Genomic DNA, 21557 nt, shown 5'->3' with positions numbered 1-21557 from the left:
TATATATATATATATATATATATGATGGAAAAAGACAGAGATACTGTATTTTAATAAAAAGTTGACCTATTTCACTTATCTTACAGGTCTTTAAGCTATTCCTCAGTGCTAACAGTTGTACAAAGTTTTTTTTTTAAGTTCTTTTTCACAGCTATTAAATGAGAAGATATTTGTAAAATGAAATGCCATATTTGACCTCACTTCTGGTCTTCATGAGAAATTTGATGTGCCTATGTGAATCGTGTTTGATAATAGCGGTTCATTTAATGTTTAAAGTTTTATACTTGATTAATTTTCTGATGACTTCCTAATAAAATATGGATGAGAAGGAGGTGTTGAACTTCCTTCCAGATCGGAACAACAGCAGTCCAGCAGCCTGTGCATCTTTGCCAAGAGACTCCTTGCATGGCTAGTTAGAGATATGGACAAACCTCCCAAAGGACAATAACAGAGGAATAAACAATAGATTGGAAAGATCTGTAATCAGCTATAGCATATAGTTTGACTTGGGCAGGGAAGGGCACAGCCTCTGGGGTTCACACCCTGCTCTGCCACTTCCTAACAGCCGTCATTTTTCAAGGATTTGCCATGTTTTGCGCATAATATGTGATGTCTCATTTCATCTGTGGGTCATTATACCATGGGTTCCCACTCCCTTCGTGTGGTTGGGCTAAGAAACAGAGGCTTACATCCTACATCTAGACATATGGTAGAGTCCAAGAGTGGTAGTCAGAATTTAGAACATCTAATTAAGTATCTGATGGGAGGTTATACTAGTCAGGTTCCCTTTACTACAACTAAATACTGAGGCAATTAACTTAGAAAAGGCTGATGTGCCTCACAATTCGGAAATTCACATCCAAGATCAAGTGGCCCATTGGTTGGGTCTTGAATGAGGTTGGCAGGTCACGATGTTAGCGTGAGTCTTTGTCAGAGTGATTCAAGCACTACCCAGGAATCAGAGAGAGGATAGGGCAGGCTCTCATGATCCCCTGGGGCATTCCCCCAGCAACTAAGAACCTCCACAAGGCCCCCACATGATTTGGGGGATAATCATCCACTCCTTAGCAGGGTCACCTCCATAGCCTCTTGACCTCCTTGTTTTATTTGATAAACATAGATATCACTTACCATGTGCCATTCATACATTTAATCCTCATAGCAACTCTACCAAATAGGTACTATTGTGATTCCTACTCCACAGATGGGAGACTGGAAGAAGCCATCTTACTGCAGGACAGAGGAACGATGCAATCAGTTGAAGTATTAGCTTTCAAGGCCCAGTGGCATCCTCAGAACCATGTGTTCCCATAGGGATTGTCCACAGTTCCACATCTACAGAGCTCAGGGACATAGCCGGGTCCTGGCCCGGCTGCCAGTACAGGCACCCGTCTCCAGGACAGGCTCTTCCTCTGTTTCTGTGAATTAGTCCAGGTGGAAATGTTCCCAGGGTTTGGAGAGAATTGGCACTGTTCCAAGAAAGGCCAGCATTATATTTCATCAGTGAAAACAAAGAATTGATCATCAGGTCCTGTAAGGATGATTTATGCAGTCAGAAGTTTTTAAATGGCCATGGTAAGCATCAATAAAACTTTTTTTTTTTTTTTTTTGGTACTAGGGATCGAACTCGGGCTCTTGCAAGGCAGGCAGCGACACCACTGAGCTAAATCCCCGGCCCTTAGTAAAACTTTTTTACATCACTTACTTGTGCAAAGTTTCTTGTTGATGGTGACTACCAAGAATTTGAGGGCTGGGGATTTAGCTCAGTGGTTCTGCTGCCTGCCTTGCAAATACAAGGTCCCGAGTTTAATCCCCGGTATGAAAAAACAAACAAAACAAAAAAAGATTCTCAAACAAGAATTTGAAGAACTTTTCATTTAAGTCTTGATCAGGAATTGAGGGTGACCAAGCAAAAACACCTAATGTAAGTTCAGAGATTTAGCTCAGTGGTTCTGCTGCCTGCCTTGCAAGAGCAAGGTCCCAAGTTCAATCCCCAGTACCAAAAAAAAAAAAAAAAAAAAGGTAAAGTTGGGGGAAATGTTATTTGGAAGTTTCATATATATTTAATATTAGATATTGAAACTATTATACTTTGTGTTTTATATTTCCAAATTTAATTATGTAATATAAAAAATATAAAATCATTTCATCAAATACCTTGCCACCATCACCCCCATCCTATCCTGTCAACTCAGGATTTTTCCTTATAACCTATGAAGGGCTGGAAACCTGGGCCAGTTCTGCCACAGAAGAGTTTAAGAGCTGATAGAGCTGTGGATTCTGAATTTTCTTGAGACATAAATAAAAATAGTAGGGAAATTCATTTCATCCAGCACACAGCAGTGCACCAAGGTATTGGTTAAAAGTGGTGGGCCCACCTGTAATCCCAGCACTCCAGAAGTTGAAACAGGAGGATCACAAGTTTGAGGCCAACTTGGGTTGAATAGTGAGACCCTGTCTGAAAAAGCAAAATACAGAAAAACAAACAAAAAAGAAATGACATGTAGAGAGAGAGCGGAGATGGACTACCTCTGCATATGTATCGCACTGAGAACTTAGGATCGGCAGTTTGCCTCTCAGCAACTCCTCCAATCATTGGCAAACTCTTGGATTGTCTTCTGAACATAAACTGAAAATAGCCTTTTATGTTCTCTGTTGTGTAAACCCAAATTAGTTTCGTAAGTGGGTCCTATGAGCAAAAAGTAGGAGAAAGGAAACAGGAAGAAACAAGCCTTCTCATTGTCTTCGGCTAAACTGGAACAGGCTGGGGAGGTCAAAAGGACAAGGAAATAAATTCTGGAAATACTCGTGCCCTACAGATTGAGAATTGCTCTGCCTGATGAAAATATTTCTGCTCTTCTTTCTTCCCCTCCCTTCTCTTTCCTCTCTCTTCTCTCTTCTCTGCTCTTCTCTCTCCTCTCTCCTCTCTCCTCCTCTCTCTTTCTCTCCCCCGTCTCCTTCCCTCTCTTCCCTCTTTCCCTGTTTTTCTTTCCTATGTTTTCTCTTTCTTGCTTCCTTGCCCAGTGAGAGGGCAAGCATGGACCAGGACTTCTCCTATGAGAAAACCAAAGTGTTGCGTCCCTTGAGCCAGGTAGGTGGCCAGAAGCAGGGCTGAATGGGTTTGTCCTGCCACGTTTTCCTTGTGCCACGTGAGCACCTGCCTTTCCTGGAGCAAATGTGCAGAGAAGACACCGGCATCTTCTCCTGCAACACCTTAGGCAAGGAGGGGCAGAAGCAGGGACTTTGAAAGAACTTCACTCTTCCCAATTTTCGGCATCATTCCTTACGCAGTTCAAGGAACATTTGTCTTATTAGAAATAATTTCCCTGATTGTGTTATTGGCTCCCTCCAAAGTAACAGAAACCCACTCAGAGGAAAAAATTAAACAGAGAAAGAGTTCATCTTCACCAGTAACACACAGGAAAGTTCAGAGTGAAGGCTGATGGTCTTTATCCCTCACCTCAGACAGCTGTTGGTCTCCTCTCCTCTCTATTAACCTTGTCCTGGAGTTAGTGAGTGACCATGTGGGTTATGGCAAACAGTGGTGGGTTCATCAACACATGGAAGGACCTGGGCGGGACCAGAGTGCCATCCCAACGAGGGAATATTGTCTCCCTGTCTCCACGTCCACCAGACCAAGCAGAAGTTCTCCATTCAAGAGAGGGGCCAAATTACCGTGTAGTCAACACTGTGACTTCTCTTCCATGGCATAAGCAAGTAGGAACTTCTGCAGAGTCAGAAAAGACAACCGACCCCAGATAAACCAGCTACGACAGCAACTTCACTTCTCGGAAGACATTCTGTTACTCTGGGTGATACATGGGAAAACAGGAAGTTTGGGGGGTTTTAGTTCCCATAATTAGATTTTATTCTGTCTTTTAAAGCTCTAAGTAAAAACAAAACTACTGTTACAGATGCTGGGGTTCCCTGGGGTCCCTTTCAGGCTCTTGTCTTATTCAAAGAATTGGACAAGACAAAAAACATAGAGGTTTTATATTTATTGAAGGTAAAAAGAGAGAGAAAAGTGCTCTGAAAAGGAGAATTCTGCAGAATGTGAGTCATTTAAAGTAAGAAGATCTTTGCTGGTCATGGTGGCCATGCCTGCAATCCCAGCACTCGGGAGGCTGAGGCAGGAGGATCGCTGTGAGTTCGAGACCAGCCTGGGCTATCTAGTGAGTTTCAGGTCAGTCTCAACTACCTAGTGAGACCCTGTCTCAAAAAAAAAAAACAAAAGAAAAAAACAAAACCCCAATAAATAAATAAATAAATAAATAGTAAGAAGAAAAGTGCAATCCACCCACAGAGTACAGGGTGGCCCAGTGAGCAGGCTCACAGCTGCCATGTGCTTCATGGCCACTGTCTGCTATGCCCCCATTCTGATGTCAGAGCCACTCAGAAACCTACTTCATCTCATGCCAGAACTGAAGATGGCCCCTCTGATCAGGTACAGGGCTTGGATGCTGCTCTGCACATATGTCCTGAATCTCTGTGATTGACAAGTCACACCCAATTGCCCAGCCACACTGCCATGCCCTAATCTCCTGCCTCACTACCATTCTGTTTAACTATAAAAAGCAAGACTAAATAATTTATTGGTATTTAAACAGAATAGTTATTTGCAGAAAATGTAGACCGCAAATCATTATTTTAGAATATTTTCTTTCCTTCTCCCCCCCTTTTTTTTTAAAACAAGGTCTCACTGTGTAGTTCAGGCTGGACTTGAACTCACTACGGAGCCCAGACTGGCCTAGAACTCATGGCAATCCTCCTTCCTCGCTTCCCAAGTGCTGGGATTACAGGCTTGCACCACCAGCACCTGGCTTGGCCTGGCCTAAATAGTGAGATCCTTCTCAAAAACAAAGAAAAGAAAAAAGAAAGACGGAGGGGTAGGAAGTTGGCAATTATATTTGCTCTTCCTACCCATTAAAAATATGACGATTTTTAATTTATTGAGATTGCACCGTTACAAATTCTAACCAAGAAAGTATTTTCAATCAACAATCATTTGAGGTCAGATACAATCAACTTAGGCATTTGCAAATATCCACAGGAAGGAAGGCTGTACTGTGAGCACTGGGATCCTCCAAGGAAAGAGAGTGTAGGCCTTGCTGTCTTGATAATATTATAGACAGTAAGTTAGGTAACGTATTATAGGAAGTCAGACAGGGCTGAGCCCTCTAAATCAAGATAAAAGGTGAAAACAAACGTCACTTGGGGGCCAAGCTTTAAGATAGTGCCGAAAGGATGAGGCCTACATACTTCCCCAAGGGATGAGCTAACTGGCAACACCTGGTCTGGTAAAGTCTCGATAGGTCTCAGTCGCCTCAGTGGGTGACCAGGACAGCCAGATCTATCACCTCCTGAGGAGTTCTCTGTTCTTTCCCTGTACTCCTGCTAGTGACTTGCTTCCCGTTGGGTCACTATCACCTAAGCAAGTATACATGTAACTTTATTGGTTGATCATACCTTTAGCCCACTTCGTACTCGTGGTTTTGCTCTATAAAATTTCCCTGTAAAGTGGGGTCCCTGGCTACCCAATCGGGATCCCTCCTGCCTCTTAGGAGCTATCATTTCAATAAATATTTTCCTACCCTTAACTTCCATTGTTCCCAGACATATCAGACATCTAACAGGTTGGGAGTTACAATATTTCCCTTATATTATTTGGAGATCCACATTTTATCTTCTATATCAATGGCAGTACAGAGGAAAGACCAGATGGCTTCAAACAAGACCTTTTCTTTTAAAAATGTTCCTCCACATGTTCTGAATTATACTTTTTCTTGAAGTCCATTAATGCCGTGAGGAAGCAGATCAGTCAAAATGAGAACCAAGACCTGTCATGTAGAGGTACAAGATCCTAACAATGAATGTAACCGTACTGCATCCCTAAAATGTACCAATAAACTCAATAAAAAAAAGTGTCGTGGGGCTGGGGATTTAGCTCAGCGGTTCGGTGGCCTGCCTTGCAAGTGCAAGGACCCAAGTTCAATCCCCGGTACCAAAAAAAAAAAAAAAAAAAAAAAGGTGTTGCAATATTCTAGAGGAAATATCTCATGCATGTGAAGGTTTCTATTTGATGCACATTTCTGTATTAAATGTTAGATATCTTAAACTTAACATGTATATATCTGTAAGTGGGATCATGATAAAAGTTCTATTAAAAATAATAAATAAAAATTAAAAGCAAAAAAAAAAAAAGAATCTCAGAATTAGAAAACAGTTGTCTTCCCTGAAGCAAGCTCTAAGGCTCTGTCCCATGTGACTTAAAATTAAAAGGCCATCAGCTAGGGTTTGAAAATCCAAATTCTATGACCCCAGAAAGAGTCTGAGCAGGTGAAGGAATGCAGGCTGATCCTTTACCGCCATGATTTCTAGTCACTCGCTTTAAAAATCCATAGCTCTCTGCTTCCTCTTCATTTATAGCTCACACAGTGCTATCACTAATGATCTATTTTCAAGTTGGCTGATTTTTTCTTCTTCCAGTTCACAGCTGTTGAACCTCTTTAGTGAGTTTTTCATTCCAGTTATTGTACATTTTTAACTCTGGAAGTTCCATTTGCTTATTTTAATAACTTCCACGTCTTTATTGATAGCATCTATTTGGTTGGGGATTTTGGAGGTTTTTTGTTTGGTTGGTTGGTTGGGTTTTTTCTGTTTTTCCTTTTTTTTTTGAGACAGGGTCTCACTCTGCAGTCTAAACTGGCCTTAAATTTGAGATCCTCCTGCCCCTGAGATTACAGGTGTACACCACCATGGCTGGTCTTCTATTTGATTTTAAATTTTAAATGTTTAAAACATGGTTTTCTTTAGTTCTATGAACATGTTTATTTCTTGGTTCTTGTTTTTCCCCATACCCCTGCCTTCCCTTCACCCCCTTCACCCTTCTCTATTTACAAAGACTTTGTTTCCAATTTTTCCTTTTTTCACATTTTTTCTTTTCCCTATGTCCTTTCCCCTGCCCTTCCCACTTCCCCTTTAGCCATCTTCCTATTTCACACTATCAATTATACCATTTGAACCTTATTTACATTTTTAGTTTTTCACACCAGAGAAACTATTCAGTATTTACTCGTGTGTCCTATTTATTTCATGTTTATTAATAGATACTTTTTATAAGAAGTATTTGCTGAATTCAACATCTAGGCTTCTATCAGGACAAAAAAATTTTTTTTTGTTTTTTTGAGACAGAGTCTTGCTTTGTAATTCAGCCTGGCCCAGAACTGTCTATGTAGCCCATGCTAGCCTCGAACTCCCAGAGATCCTCCTGCCTCTGCCTCCAAGTGCTGGACTTACAGGTACACACCACTACACTGGGCCTAAAAGGAAAATTTCTGCTTTGACTGCTGTTTTTTCCCTATATATGACACAACATTCTTATTTACCTGAATGTTTCATATATTCTGTTGAAACTGAATATTTCTAATCACATATTGCAGAAACCCTTAATTCTTTTTTCTTTTTAAATTTAGTACCAGGGATCGAACTCGGGCCCTTGCACTTGCAAGGCAGGAGGCACAACCTCTGAGCTAAATCCCTGGCCCAGAAACCCTTAATTCTTATGCTGTCACTTCCTCCAGAGGTGGTTGTTTTTATTGCTTAGTTGTTTAATGACTTGCCTGGATTAACCCGTAGATTATATATTTCCTGTAGTGTACTGACCATTAATATCTCTGTTCAGTTTCTTTTTAAAAATTATATTTGCTTTTATTTTTAAACCGCCTTTCAGTAAAGCAATCTTCAGTTAGCACAGCTTAGCACTAACGCAATGATTAGTCAAACATCTTAAGCCAGTAAGATTTCCACATTTTGCCTACAAATCTGTTTATGGTCTACAGAATATATTTCAAATTCAAGAAATTTACAAATTAGCTGTATATTCACTGAATTTCTCATTTAGCTAGTGACGAGTAGTTCAGTAAATGTTAAAAATTATTCATTCTAACCAAAAGACAGAGACTGCCAGACTAGATTTTTTAAGACATAAAATTCAAATATATAAAGAAATCTTACAACTCAACAATAAAAAGACAAACAGCCCAATTTTAAACTGAGCAAAGGATTTGAAGCTACGTTTGTCCTAAGAACAAGAAGTGTACAATGGCCAATAAGCATATACAAAGATGCTCAACATAATTATTAGGGAAATTCAAATCAAGACCACAATGAAAGACTACTTCACACTCACTGAAAGGGATATATGTGATCTCAGAGGCAACAGGTGTTGTCCAGGATGTGAGGAGTTGAAATTTCCATACATTGTTCTATGAACTGAATGTTCATGTCTTCCCAAAAGTCTAATATTGAGTCTCTAAGCCCCAGTGGTATTTCTACTAGATGTGGCCTTTTAAGGAAGTAACAATGTTAAAAGAGATAATAAATAAGTGTCTTTATAAGAAGAAACACCAGAGACCTCAATTTTGCTCCCTCTCCATGAATGTGTAAAGAAAAGGTCACAGAAGCCACTGTCTGCAACTCACAGGGAGAGTCCTTACCAGATACAAACCTTTCTTGGTACCTCGACTGTGGCCTTCCAGTCTCTAGACCTGGGAGGAAATAAATTCTTGTGGTTCAAGTCACCCAGTCTGGGATACTCAGCCCTAACAGACGAAGACAATTGCTAAGGAGATGTAACATGGTGCAGATGCCTTGGGAAATAAGTTTGGCAGTTCCTCAATAAGTTAAAACATAGTTATGATATGACTGAGTAATTTTACTTCTAGATATATAACCAAAAGGACTGAAATGCACTGGGAAAATCCTCAGCACACACAAGGCCTAGGTTCAATCCCCAGTACCGCCAAAAAAAAAGGGGGAACACCTTTAAACAAAACCTACTGTACAAATGTTCATAACAGCACTATTCCCAATAAGCCAAAAGGTGAAAGGAAGTAAATGTCCATCAACATGCATGAACCTTGGAGAGGATAGATAATGTATAGTTCTTAGAGTGATTGATTCATAAAGACAAAGACTACAGTGGTGATCCCAGGCACTAGAGCAAAGGAGAGAGTGGAGAATTAGTGATCAGTAGGCACAGAGTTTCAGTCAGAGAACAGGAGGACGTTCTGCAGGTGGATGGTGGGTGGTGATGGTGGCAACGTGAAGGTCCTTAGCGCAATGTACCTGTGCAGTTAAAATTGTTGAAATGATAACTTTTAGGTAGTGCATATTTACCATTATAAAGGGGGCAATATATATATTTTGTGTGTGTGTGATAGGGTCTCACTATGTAGTCCAGCCTGGCCTTGAGCTCACAGTGATCTGCCTGCCTCGGCCTCTTTAGTACTGCGAGTACAGGCGTGCACTAACACACTCAACACCAGAGGTAAATTTTATAGTATACGGATTACATATCAATTTAAGCTGTTATAAAGATAAATTAAAGAATTGTATCATTTATAGCACAAAGAGAAAAAACATGGGGTTATCTCAGTAGACACACAAAAAAAATCATTCATTCATGACAAAAACTCTCACAGAACTAGATATAGGTATATATGTTTGGACTGTGATCTTCTTGAGTGCCAGAAGATGAAACAAACAGAAAGCCCAAAGTAAATAACAGCAAAAAGGGAGAAGCAAAACATTTTATAAAAATTAAAAAACAAAACCTACCACCTCACCCCACCTTCCAGGTGGACTCCGGGCTGGTGCATTCCCAGCACAGAGCTGGACTCTTTCTGAGCCGGGGTCAGCCTGGGCAAAGTTCAAGGTCTTCTTGGGTCTTCTCTGAACGTGCATCTTGCCTGGGCATATGTGTGGCTTTCTAAATTCCCCCTTATGTGGCTGCTTTGAGGTGTGCTAATTATCCGGAAAACCTCACCGCTCCTCCTTCAGGACTTGGACGGTTTATGATGTGTCTCCCCACCGGGCATCTGTGGATGTACCCTCACTACGTAGGATTCCTCAACCCCCATCCACCCACTCACCCACCCCCGTGCTGGGGATTGAACCTGGCACCTCTGCACTGAGCTGGTTACAATCCTCCTGCCTCGGCCTTCCGGAGTGTTGGGATTACAGATGTGTGCCACCATGATCAGCTTCGAGACAGTTCTTATGAACACAGCTCTCTATTTTACCTGCCTGAGTTCTGAGTTAGGGAAAAGAAGGAGGAGCACCTGTCAGTCCCTCTGGTATCCCAGGACAGATTAGAACAGATGGACACAGTGACTCAAAAATGGGTACTGCCTCGCAAGTGCAAGGGCCCGAGTTTGATCCCAGGTACCAAAAAAAAAAAAAAATTCTGTGTGCTGCTTCTGCTGGTTTGAGAGAAAAAAACCAGAAACCCAGCTTCTGTAGTTCAAAGACTAACATAGTCCTGCACCAGCGTGTCATGGGAGAAGGACAAGTAAAATCACTGTAAAACTTTGCAACCACTTTGAAGATGTCTTTTCCTTGCATTTGCTTGGATTTTGTGAGCTTTTGACCATTTCCAAGAGAGCCAACCAAATTGGCTCAGACAGTTCTGGCTTGTTTTTCAGTGATCTTCAAGGGAAACAAGATCTTGGATTATCTACTGGGGACAAAAGGGTTAAACTCTCAACAGCAGAACTCTGCTGAAGCAATCCTGCCCATCACAAGGGGCAACACATCAAGTGCTGGCCAGAAATTTCACAAGAAAAAACAAAAAAACAAAGCAAAAAAGGACCTGGGTTTTAGCTCAGTGGTTCTGCTGCCTGCCTTGCAAGCCCACGGACCCGAGTTCAATCCCCAGTACCAAAAACAAAGCAGAAATTGCACAACAGAAAAGTAAAGATTAAGACGTATTCGTTCCCTCCAATGGTCCTTGACCCATCTTCTCTAAAAGTGTAAGTATATAGATATCCTTATATGAATCTGAGGGCTTGTCAATTTGCAACTTTAATGTGCAACTTTAGATACATTAACGGTATTCCCAAGAGATCAGCAGGAATGAGGAGACTCAGAAAAGGCATTCCTGGGATACCTAGATTGCTGCCTAGGCCCTTTTCCACATCCTCAAACCTTTATTAGAAACCCTAATCTCTCGGCCTGACAGTATGGCTCCTTTCTGGAAACTCACCCAGGGTCCTCTTGACAGTGTATGCTGACCTTAATAAAATTGTCTTTTCTTATTCTGACCTCGGTAAATTCTTTTCACCACCCATATCCCTGGCCCTCCATATGCCCTGACGATTTGCTGACACCACTATGTCCTTCATTTTTGAAAAACATTTCCCCTGAGTATAGAATTCTAGATTGAAAGACACTTTTCTGTCAGTCCTAAAAGATATTCTTCTTCTCACTCATATTGTTTGAGGATAAATTGGTATCATCTTTATCCTGTTTCTTTGCACCTAACATTATCTTTTCTCTGGTTGCTAAGAATTTCTCTTCCTTCTAATTTGTGCAGGATGCTTATGATATATCTTGATGTTGTTTTATTCCTCTTTCTTTTAGATGACTTTAACTGATCTTGTTTTTTTGTTTTGTTTTTTTTTTGGTACTGGGGATCGAACTCAGGCCCTTGCCACTTGCGATGCAGGCTCCAGAACCACTGAGCCTTTAACTGATCTTGGATCTATGGGTTTAAAGTTTTCCTTGAGAACATTATAATCATTTTCTATTTATTTCTTCCTTTTGTGAATCTAATTAAGCTTATAGTAGACAACCTGAATATTTACTGATAGTCTATAATTAAAATAATTTTTTCTCCAAGATTTTAGCTTCTTTTTGTGTGTTTGTGTGTGTGTGTGTGTTCAAGTTCACCAATTTTTCTTTTGGAATAGCCAAATCTATACTAATCCAAGTCAGCATTTATCCTCAGGCATTGTATTTTTCATCTTCAGAAAGTTGGATTTCATTTTCTTCTACTTTCCACATCTCTACTTAATGTGTTTTTTTCCTACTTAACTTTTTGAATGTATAGTTATGATAATTTTAAATGCCCTTTCCTGCTCGTCCTTACACGAATGCCAGTTCTGGACAGTTTCAGCAGATGAAAGTTCTCCTCTCAATGTCTTACAACACCCTGATTCAGCACATACCTCATTGTCTTTCACTAATGCCTGACACTGCAATTTTACCTTGTTGGGTGTGGTAGATTTTGCATTACTGTGAACATTCTTGAGCCTTGTTTTAGGACATAGTTAAGCTACTAGCAAACAGTTTCATAATTTTGAATTTTGCATTAAGGATTTGTTAGTAGAAATTCAAGCCCTGTTTAAAGTTTATTATTCCCATCTATGGTCTTGAGGCAAGACCCTTTTGAGTATTCTATCCAATGCCCTGTGAATTAGAAAGTTTCTGGGTTAGCTGGTGAGAACAGGCACTCTTCCCAGCCCTGCTTATTCTTTTCATTAATTCTTTTCTCAGCCTCTTGTGTAATCTGTTCTCTGTATCTGCAGGTCCTCTGTCCATGTTAAATACCAACTGCAGGAAAATATTCAGTAGAAAAAAAATGCTGCATCTATGCTGTTTACAGAGCATTTACTTTATATTCAGTATAGTGAGTAATCTGGAGACTTAAGGTGTACTGGAGGGTGACCTATATGCAAATACTAGACCAGTTTACATAAGAGACTTGAGCACCCACAGATTTTTGGCATATCATGGGGTGGCAGAGGGGTGTCATGGAGCCAATCCTCCCTGAATTCTGGACGACAGAATGACTGTATTTTCTTCACATTCAGTGGCTAAGTTCTCTGCTGAAAATTTAAAAGGGGCTTTCTGCAGATCTTGGGAATTCTTTCTCTGCAGGACTCTGTCCTTTCCAATTTTGTCCTGCCAACTCTGGCTGCCCAATGATAGGCTCTGTCTTCTTAGAATCTGCCAAGCTCCATTTGAGTTCTTCTTCCCTATACTGTGACCTGAAAATCCTCTCCAGCCTGCAATCTAGGATTATCACAGGGCTCGATTTATTTTTTCTTCTGTCAGGACTGCCTCTCATGACCTAAGTCCACTACCCTAAAAACTATTGTTGTGTGTATTTGGTCTGGTTTCTTCTTATTTTTGGCAGGAGAGTAAACTTGGTCCATGTTACTCCTCTAACAAAAGCCTCCAATGCACTTATTACAATCTTTTTATCACAGAAAGTGCCAAACTTATAAATGGATTGAAGAGTTCTATGAATGTTCACATCCATCTCTAGGCTTTGAAAAACGATCAGCTAAGAGCTAATCATATTTTACCTGTGTCACCACTCACTTCTCTCCCTCTTGTATTATTCTGAAGCAAATCCAGCCAGGTGGGCTCATTTGTAAATATTTCAGTGTGAGCTTCTGCAGGAATCTGTCAGGGCCCTGCCAGGTCCTTTCTGCCCTCATTCCTGTGAGCTGACTTTCAGCTGTTAGGATCTGCATCTCTGTGCTGAAGGGCATTCCTCAAAGTTTGGAAAAACACCCTTACCTGCTCATAGTGGACTGAAACTGCCCTCCCAGGGATAACCCTCTATCAAGGACTAACAGATGCTTCTTCACTTCTAATTAAAGGCAACTCACCCACCATGGAGTTGAAAATATCCCAAGTGGAAGATGGCTTTAATGCATCCAACCTACGAAACATCCTGGCAACACAGTTCAGTGTGGAATATCAGTTGTTTACCCTCGTGTTCACCTAGCTGACTTCAAGCTGTACAGCATCACCTGAGTTCTGTATCCATCATCGCCAGCCAAGAAAAAGGCCAAAATTCCAAGTATGGTTTCTCCTGAATGTGCATTACTTTTGCACCATCACAGTTGAAAATTCACAAATTGGGAACTATCTATATATAATAGCTCCTTTCCCACATCAGTGAGGCAAGTTGGAGACATTGGTCCCATACTTTCCCTGTGTTTCTTTGTGGGATTACATTCCCTTTGCTCACAGCGGTAGCTGACTTGATAATGCCTCCTGTAGTGTCTGTTTCCCTTTCCTGTCCCTTTGCTCACTGCCTAGTTTAGTTTGCTAGGAATGCTGAAACACAGTGCCCAAAGCCTGTGGTTTATACAGTAGTTCCAGAGGCATTGATTGATAGGGTTGGTTTCTTCTGGCAGCCTCCCTCCTTGGCTCCTTGGCTTGTAGGGAGCTGGCTTTTCCTGTGTACACAGGGTCCTCAGCTGGCAAGGGTCTGTGTCCCAATCTTCTCTGCTTATAAGAATGTCATTTATATTGGATTAGGGACCAATCTAAAGATTTCACTCTTACCCTAATTATCTCTTTCTCCAGGTTGTTATGTTTTTAGGTACTGGGGACTAGGACTTGAACATATCAATTCCACGGGGAACACAATTCAGCCCATAACACTCCCCTGCTGGTGTTTACTGTGTTTTCTATATAAACGACTTCCGTGCAAAATTCTTTTTTTTTTTTTTGGTACTGGGGATCGAACTCGAGACAGGTGGTGGAACCACTGAGTCAAATACCTCCCCTGGCCCCCTGCAAATTCTTATTTCAAGGAAAAAACCCAAATGAAGGAAATATTTAAAACATAAAGACTTTAAAAAATTACATATCTATCACTCCTGATAGATTATACCACCTATACTTAATTATATATACCTAATAGAGCACTTTAGGACTTTAGCTAATTCTGACTTGTCCCATTAACACTTTCCGTGCAACCCCTCATGGCTACAGGGGGGACTGTCTTTTATGCCTTGGGCCTAGGGTACCAAATACTGCTTAATTTGCTTAAGTGATGTAATCTTAATCTTCCTCAGAAATTATCATCATAAGACTGAAAAAATCTAAATTACAAATAAAAGCAATTGCACTTTAATAATGTAAAACCCCTGGTGACTCTATTTCTAGCAATCTGTATTATTGCACAATCTTAGTACTCAGTAAGATGCACAAAATTTTCTAACTAAATTAACATTTTAATGCTTTAAATTAGAGGTACTCCGTGTACTGTGCGATTAGGACACGAGGAGAACATGGGAACTCTCTGTATGTGTCCCGCGATTTTTGGTGTGAAAGTAAGAGTACTTGAAAAATAAAGTTGATTAATTTAAAAAAATCAGAGACATATAGCAATCCCACTTGAAATGAATAGCTGAAAACTAGATTAAAAAGACCTTTGAGGAGGACGAGTTTGTACAAAATATCATCAGTCTGCTAGTGCCACCTACTGGTGAGAACTAGCTACTATTCTAGAAACTGCTCTTGAATTCTGATGGTTACCTAGTAAAGTGTTGTACGTGAAGCATTGTAAGCACAAATTCAACATAATAGGAAATTATTTATAAGTATATAATTACCAGTTGTATGGGAAGAGGAAATATCAGAAAAACATCTTCAGGTTTATCTACACAAAGCCTCCAATCAAAACTAAAATCAAAGATTATTTAGAGAGGAAAAAATGAAGGCGCCTGGAAGCATGTGAATAAAGTGCTCTATATAACAATCCTCTCAAATTTCTTATATAATCCAAATATTAAAAGTAAAAAAATCCGGGCCAGAGATTCATCTCAGTGGCTCAGTGCCTGCCTTGCAAGCACAAGTTTGCTTCCCCAGTTCAAAAAAAAAAAAAAGTAAGAAATCAAACATAGGTCTCCAGAATCATGTTGCCTTTCTTCCCAAGTTTTCTAACTCTAATTTTGTTGTTTATTCATATATCCTACTTCTTAATTTCTTTTATCTCACAAATATGAGATTGTAGTTTTCGGTTCATGTCTTTTTGGCGTCCTTTCATTTTTCTACAGCAATAAAATATTCTGCTCCATATTTCTTTTATCTTATAATTGTATAAGCATAATTTTATTATTACTTATCTTGTGTGAAACTGGTTTTTCTGAACTTTTATCAAGATGTACTAAAATGAACAGATGTTCTAGCTTCATTCTGCCACATTTCCTATTTTCATGAAACATTTTCTTGGCTTTCATATTCGTTTTCTTCCTTTTATTCTGTGTGTGTGTGTGTGTGTGTGTGTGTGTGTGTGTGTGTGTTACTGAGGACTGAACCAAGAGTCTTCTCACTGAGCTACATCCCCAGCTCTTCTCTCATTTTTCATTTTGAGACAGTGAGGCAGGAGATTAGGGTGTGGCAGCCTGGCTGGGAAAACTGAGCTTGACCTATTAGTTGCAGAGTTCCAAGGCACATGAGCAGAACCCTTCCCAAGGCCCTGTACTTGGAATCAATCAGAGTGCTGTCTTCAATTTTCAAATTCTTCTCACAAGAATTTGAGCAAATTTTCAATAGGACAGGTTAGGCCTGATGTCAGACTGAAGAGTGGGAGATACAAAAGGACAGTCACCACTGAACTCTCTACTACTTTGTTCTCTGTTTACATGGTAGTCCATTCTTACTTCATAGAATGCATTTCTTTTCCTACTTTTACTTGGCCCGAACTCACTCTGCAGAGCATGTTTTATTTTCTACTTTTAATAAATGTAAACCATCATTTTCTTTTGTACTTGTCTTGACCAATTCTTTGCTTGGGACAGAAAGAATCTAAAAACCACCTCTGAAGACTCCAGCACCCCAGAACCTGGTAGCAATAGTCTTGGTAATTCACTAAATTGTCCAGGTTGGACTCAGACTTGCAATCCTTCTACCTCAGCTTCCCTGAGTGCTGGGATTACAGGCCTGTACCACCAGGCACAGCTCACCTCACCCAATTTTTATCTGAACTTCTCTTTTCCATTTCTTCTATTTTTCCTGTCCTGCTGAATTTGAATTCCTCTTCTAATAATTTCTCTTCCATGGAACTTTGCTTTGGATGAAAGCTTTTATTCGCCAGATCAAAGAATTTATAAAGCCCAAATTCTCCTAGGACAATCACAGCATTTCTCGGGAGTCCTTTTTCCCTCACTGGATCCTACAAGGCTCTTCTTTGTTCTGGCTGCTGTTCTTGATTTCCAGAGTATGGTACCGGCTGGGGGTGGGAGTTTCTCCTGTGTTCAGGGCCATCTGATACCCATTGTTTCCTTTGCTTCTTCCTAAGTGCTAACAGAACCCATTTAGATTTGGGTAGTTGCACATACTGTGGCTTGTACATAGTGCCTATCTGGTTTTGGTTACACTATCCCAGTGGAAGTTTATGGGATAATTCAGATGGATTAAAAATTATACAATCTTTACTTCCTCTTGACAGAATTAGTGACTTTTTTTTTTTGAGACAGGGTCTCTCCCTGTAACCCAAGCAGGTCTTGAGCTCTTCATCCTCCTGCCTCAGATTCCCCAGTTCTGGGGTTATAGGCATGTACCACCATGCTCAGCCATGACTAGATATTTTGTAAAACACTCATTGACTTTCCTGTGTGACCATGGTTGAAATCCATTGTTCTAAACACAGAAAATCCATATTTGACAACCAAGCTCCGTGCCTACAACTGGGTCATTAAAAGAATTGGTCTAAATAAGGATTTGTATATAGTACATACATTACAATATTCAGAACAAAGAAATGATGAAGGAAACTCCAACTTGAGGACTTTGCTTTTATTTGCACAACTCTTACATACAGTACTACAATGTATAACAAAACATAAATCTATAATACTGTACTTTATAGTACCATCAGAAAATTATAATACTGCATAAACCAGATATACTGTACAAAAAAAGACACTAAGGCTCTATAAATAAGATGCACAAAACTGTACCCCCAAAAAGGCAGGTTGTAAATCCAAGTGGCAGGTCATAATCTAAATAGTAATTAAGTAGGTAGATTGTTGAATGAGCAATATCTGCATTAGACATCATAGTATCTAAATAATTCAATGAAAATTGTTTTTCTTAAGAACACATCCTGTCCAATAACCTTTAAAATAAGATATAGCAGCCACCAAGAAATCATCACAGCAGCTGAGTTCAGGCAATATTGATCCCTCACACGTCAGAAAAGGCAGGGCTGAAAATGATTCAGAAACAGATGCAACTTAGATGTGATCTCTAGCAAATCAATAAAATGTCTATGTTCCCTCACATACCCTTTCCTGTCATCTTAGGAGCTTTCATGAGTTTTTCAAGGTTACACTGATCACACAGTTGACATTGCTGGAAGCTGTGCTTTGAATGTGCAATTTGGGATCCTTAATTAAGGGGCTTCTGCAAGAGACCAATGAAACTAAAATACTACTAATAAGATATCACAGAACCATGAAACTGCTTGCTGTAAAAATCACTGGAAATGCCAAGTATTCTTGACAATGAGACTGGCATTAATGGAGCCACAACTTTGCCTACCTCTGCAGTACGTACCTTGGAGGATAAAAAGACATTAAAGTATGTAGTAAAGAAGCTGACTAGCCAGGGGTGTAAGACAAAAATTAAATGCATAATACAATCACAGAGCCAAGAACAACTATGATAATTAAATGATCAATTGTTACCTGTAGTTCGGAAGTGTAATAACCCTGGAGAAAATATGTTTACCCACATGATATGAAATACAAATCTAAGCATTTCAAAGGTAACGTCACTTCTAAAGAATGTTTATATCTGAAAATTTATTTAACTCTGAATGAATTACTTTTTTAATTGGTTTTATTATCACTTGAGGAACTATTGGAAGCAAATAGTCCTTCAAAGTCAGCCCAATAAAGAGAGTGCACTGAGGGTCGGGGATGTAGCTCAGTAGTGCCGCACCTGATCCCCAGTAATGGGAAAAAAAGAAAAGAGTGCACTGATAAATTCTCCTGGCCCTTTGACAGCTGTTCTCCCTGTATCATATCTGATCAACAGTTCTCATAAGACCATGCTCCAAGTCACTCCCTTCTGCATCAAAAAGGCAAGCCATATATTTCTTTTGCCTCAATAGCCAAAAAATATCAGGTAGTTTATTTGTGCCCAGCATCAGACATTATAGAAAAATGCATATTTTGAAGACATTTGTCTCTTCATGAATGCTGTGTATAAACATGGTCTGCACAACATGGTTAGTGAATGTGCCCACACTACAATAGGCTATAGACACTCCTTATTTAATGACTGAGTTCCAGTCCTACAATTAGGTTGTTAATTGAATTGGTCACTAAATGAGAAACTGCACATAGTATTACCTTATAATATTCAGAACAAGGAAATAGTCAAAGGAAGCTCCAGCTTGACGACTTTGTTTTTATTTGCATAACTCTTACACAGGTACTGTAATATATAACAGATCATAAAACTACAGTACTATACAGTACAATCAGCAGAAATTACACTACTATGTAAACAAGGTGTACTGTAGCCCCCAAAAAGGGACACTGAAGCTTTAAGAAGATGTACAGAACTGTATGAAAAACAGATGGGTTGTAAGTCTGAACAGCATGCCTCAGTCCTAAGTCAGAACAGTCACTAAACAGGTAGGTCATTAAGTGAGGAATATCTGTACTCCAATTACTCCAATTACTCCTGGCCTTTGTTCCTCAGGATCCAGTTTCCAGCACACACCTCTCTTCCTGCTCCCTGGTCTACCTTGGTAATCTCACCATCTTCCGTGACATTGATCTCCACCTACATCAGCATGACCACAAAGTCCCAATTGTCTTTTCTAACATTAGACTTATACATGGCCTGTCCACTCTGACACTCCCTTTGGATATCTCCTGGGCAGCATGGATTTCACTTGTTCAATTTTTCTCCTTCTGATGTTCAATGTCTCAGTTACTCTAGCCAGAAACCTGGACACCAGCCTCAATTCCTCTTCACCCTAAACCCCAATATCTAACCAATCATCTTCATTTAAAATCTCCATCCTCATGTCTCTGAAATCCCTTCAAATTATCCCCTTGATTGTTTCTGTGGTTCAAGATATCATTTCTGAATTATTATAACTTATTCTTAACTGGTTGTGTCATTATAATATTCTTTAAACATGTTAATTGACATAATTATACATATTGATGGTATATAGTATGATAATTTAATACATATATTCTGTGCATTGATCAAATCAGGGTAATTAGCATTCCATCTCCTTAAACATTATTATTTCACTGTGTTGGGAGCCTTTGAATTCCTCTTTTCTGGTTTTTTATAACTTATAATCCAATCTATCTACTCTTCCCTTTACTACTTAGCCTCTAGTGACCACTCCTCTTATTTCTATGAGACAAACTTTATCTTCCACATATGAGTAAGAACATATGGTATTTATCCTACTGTATCCAGCTTTTTACCCTTAATATAATGTCCTCCAGGTCCATCTATGTTGCTGCAAATGATAGCATGTCATATTTAATTACTGCTTTTTTTATGGTTTTGGGGATTCAACCTACAACCTTTGCACCAAGCTACATCCCCAGTGTACTGTATTTATTTTGAGACAAGTTCTCCCTAAGACATTAAGTTGCCCAGACTGAACTCTAACTCACTATCCTCCTCTTTCAATCTCCCAGAGTTCCAGGATTACAGGCATATATGCCACCAGTCTGGTCATCTGGTCACCTCAGTACATTTTTCCTGTAACAACTGAAATGATCTTTCTTGTCATTTCACCCATTACATTCGATAATGATCTAGTTTTCTTAGAGAACAAGATACAGATTTAATTTTAATAGAATGCTCTAGGGATTTATTTAGTTTTAATAGTAGTACACCATAAAACAGATCTGTCTTGCTACCTCTGAGCTTTTAACAACCAGGTAACTTTATTTGTTCTGAAAATTAATTCTCTCTCTCTCTCTCTCTCTCTCTCTCTCTCTCTCTCTCTTTCCTTTCTTTCTTTTTGTACCAGGGATCTTACTGGGGACCTTGAGGTTGCGAGGCAGGCGGCGGAAACACTGAGCTAAATCCCTGGCCGTGAAAATTAATTTTTTATCACTGTTAATGTTCACAACACAATATCTCGGGCTCAACTGGCCCTGTCTGGTCTCAGCACTTTCTGGGCACTTTCCACGAATTTAAAGCAGTTTGTTTCTCCAGACCTCAGAGTGTCGGGGCAGGCGCAGGTACAGAAGGTACAAGAAACTGGACTTCAGGAGCAGAACTTATTTTCTTATTCCATCCATAGACCGCTCTGACCATGGGAGCCCTGACCCAGAGCTTGGTGTCTTCCGCAGGATACAACTCTTGCCACGTGTGGGCGCCACTCACTGGCCGAGTCCAGAACCCCATTTTTCTAAGCGGATACACATCCTGGTCCCGGCCTACCTTCCAGCCAGACCCCTCAACCACGTGGCGATCCCGCCCCCAGAATCAGTCCCGCCTCCACGACCCGGCTGGCTCCCATTCCTCCCTTCCACGCCGACTCCGGTCAGCCCCTTCTCAGCCTGGACTCTAAGCGTTTAGCAATCCTTCATTCCCCAGGGTCCCGCCCCCAAGGCCCGCCCACCCCGAAGGTCCCGACCTCTCCACGTCCGGCCCATTTCCCCGAGGACACCGCCCGAAGCCCCGCCCATTCCTCGTCCCCGGCCATCTCCTGGCCCCGCCTCTCGCCACGCCCATGCAGGCCCTGCCCTCCGCCCCGCCTCCACGTCCAGCACAGCACCAGGCTCTCAGCGCCCTCCGCCCAGGCCCGCGCTTCATCCACAGTTCAGCCGAACCCCTCTTCCTAGTTTGAGCCCGCCCTTCAGAGGCGGAGCTGGGCCAGGTACGGTCTGGGCGTGTCAGACACCAGCCTAGTTGCGGCTCCGTCAAGATGGCTGCCTCTCACCGTGGCTCCGCCGCCTGTACCTGGCTGCTGC

At 40.6% G+C, this 21557-nt stretch overlaps 1 protein-coding gene across 1 annotated transcript in view; it reads left to right on the top strand.

Annotated features, from left to right (window-relative positions):
* Positions 1-3037: 3037 nt before the first annotated feature.
* The window catches only part of Tmem87b (transmembrane protein 87B), a 73342-nt gene continuing 54822 nt past the window's right edge, over positions 3038-21557 (top strand). The window contains exons 1-3 of the mRNA XM_010638183.2: positions 3038-3091; positions 20797-21126; positions 21181-21404. Of these exons, the coding sequence (XP_010636485.2) occupies positions 3038-3091; positions 20797-21126; positions 21181-21404 (608 nt within the window). The remainder of the gene's footprint in view (positions 3092-20796; positions 21127-21180; positions 21405-21557) is intronic.

The sequence above is a fragment of the Fukomys damarensis genome, unplaced genomic scaffold (assembly GCF_012274545.1).
Source record: "Fukomys damarensis isolate Sample0158 unplaced genomic scaffold, DMR_v1.0_HiC HiC_scaffold_9, whole genome shotgun sequence".
In the NCBI taxonomy this organism is placed as follows: domain Eukaryota; kingdom Metazoa; phylum Chordata; class Mammalia; order Rodentia; family Bathyergidae; genus Fukomys; species Fukomys damarensis.
This window is presented reverse-complemented; position numbering and strand designations above follow the sequence as displayed.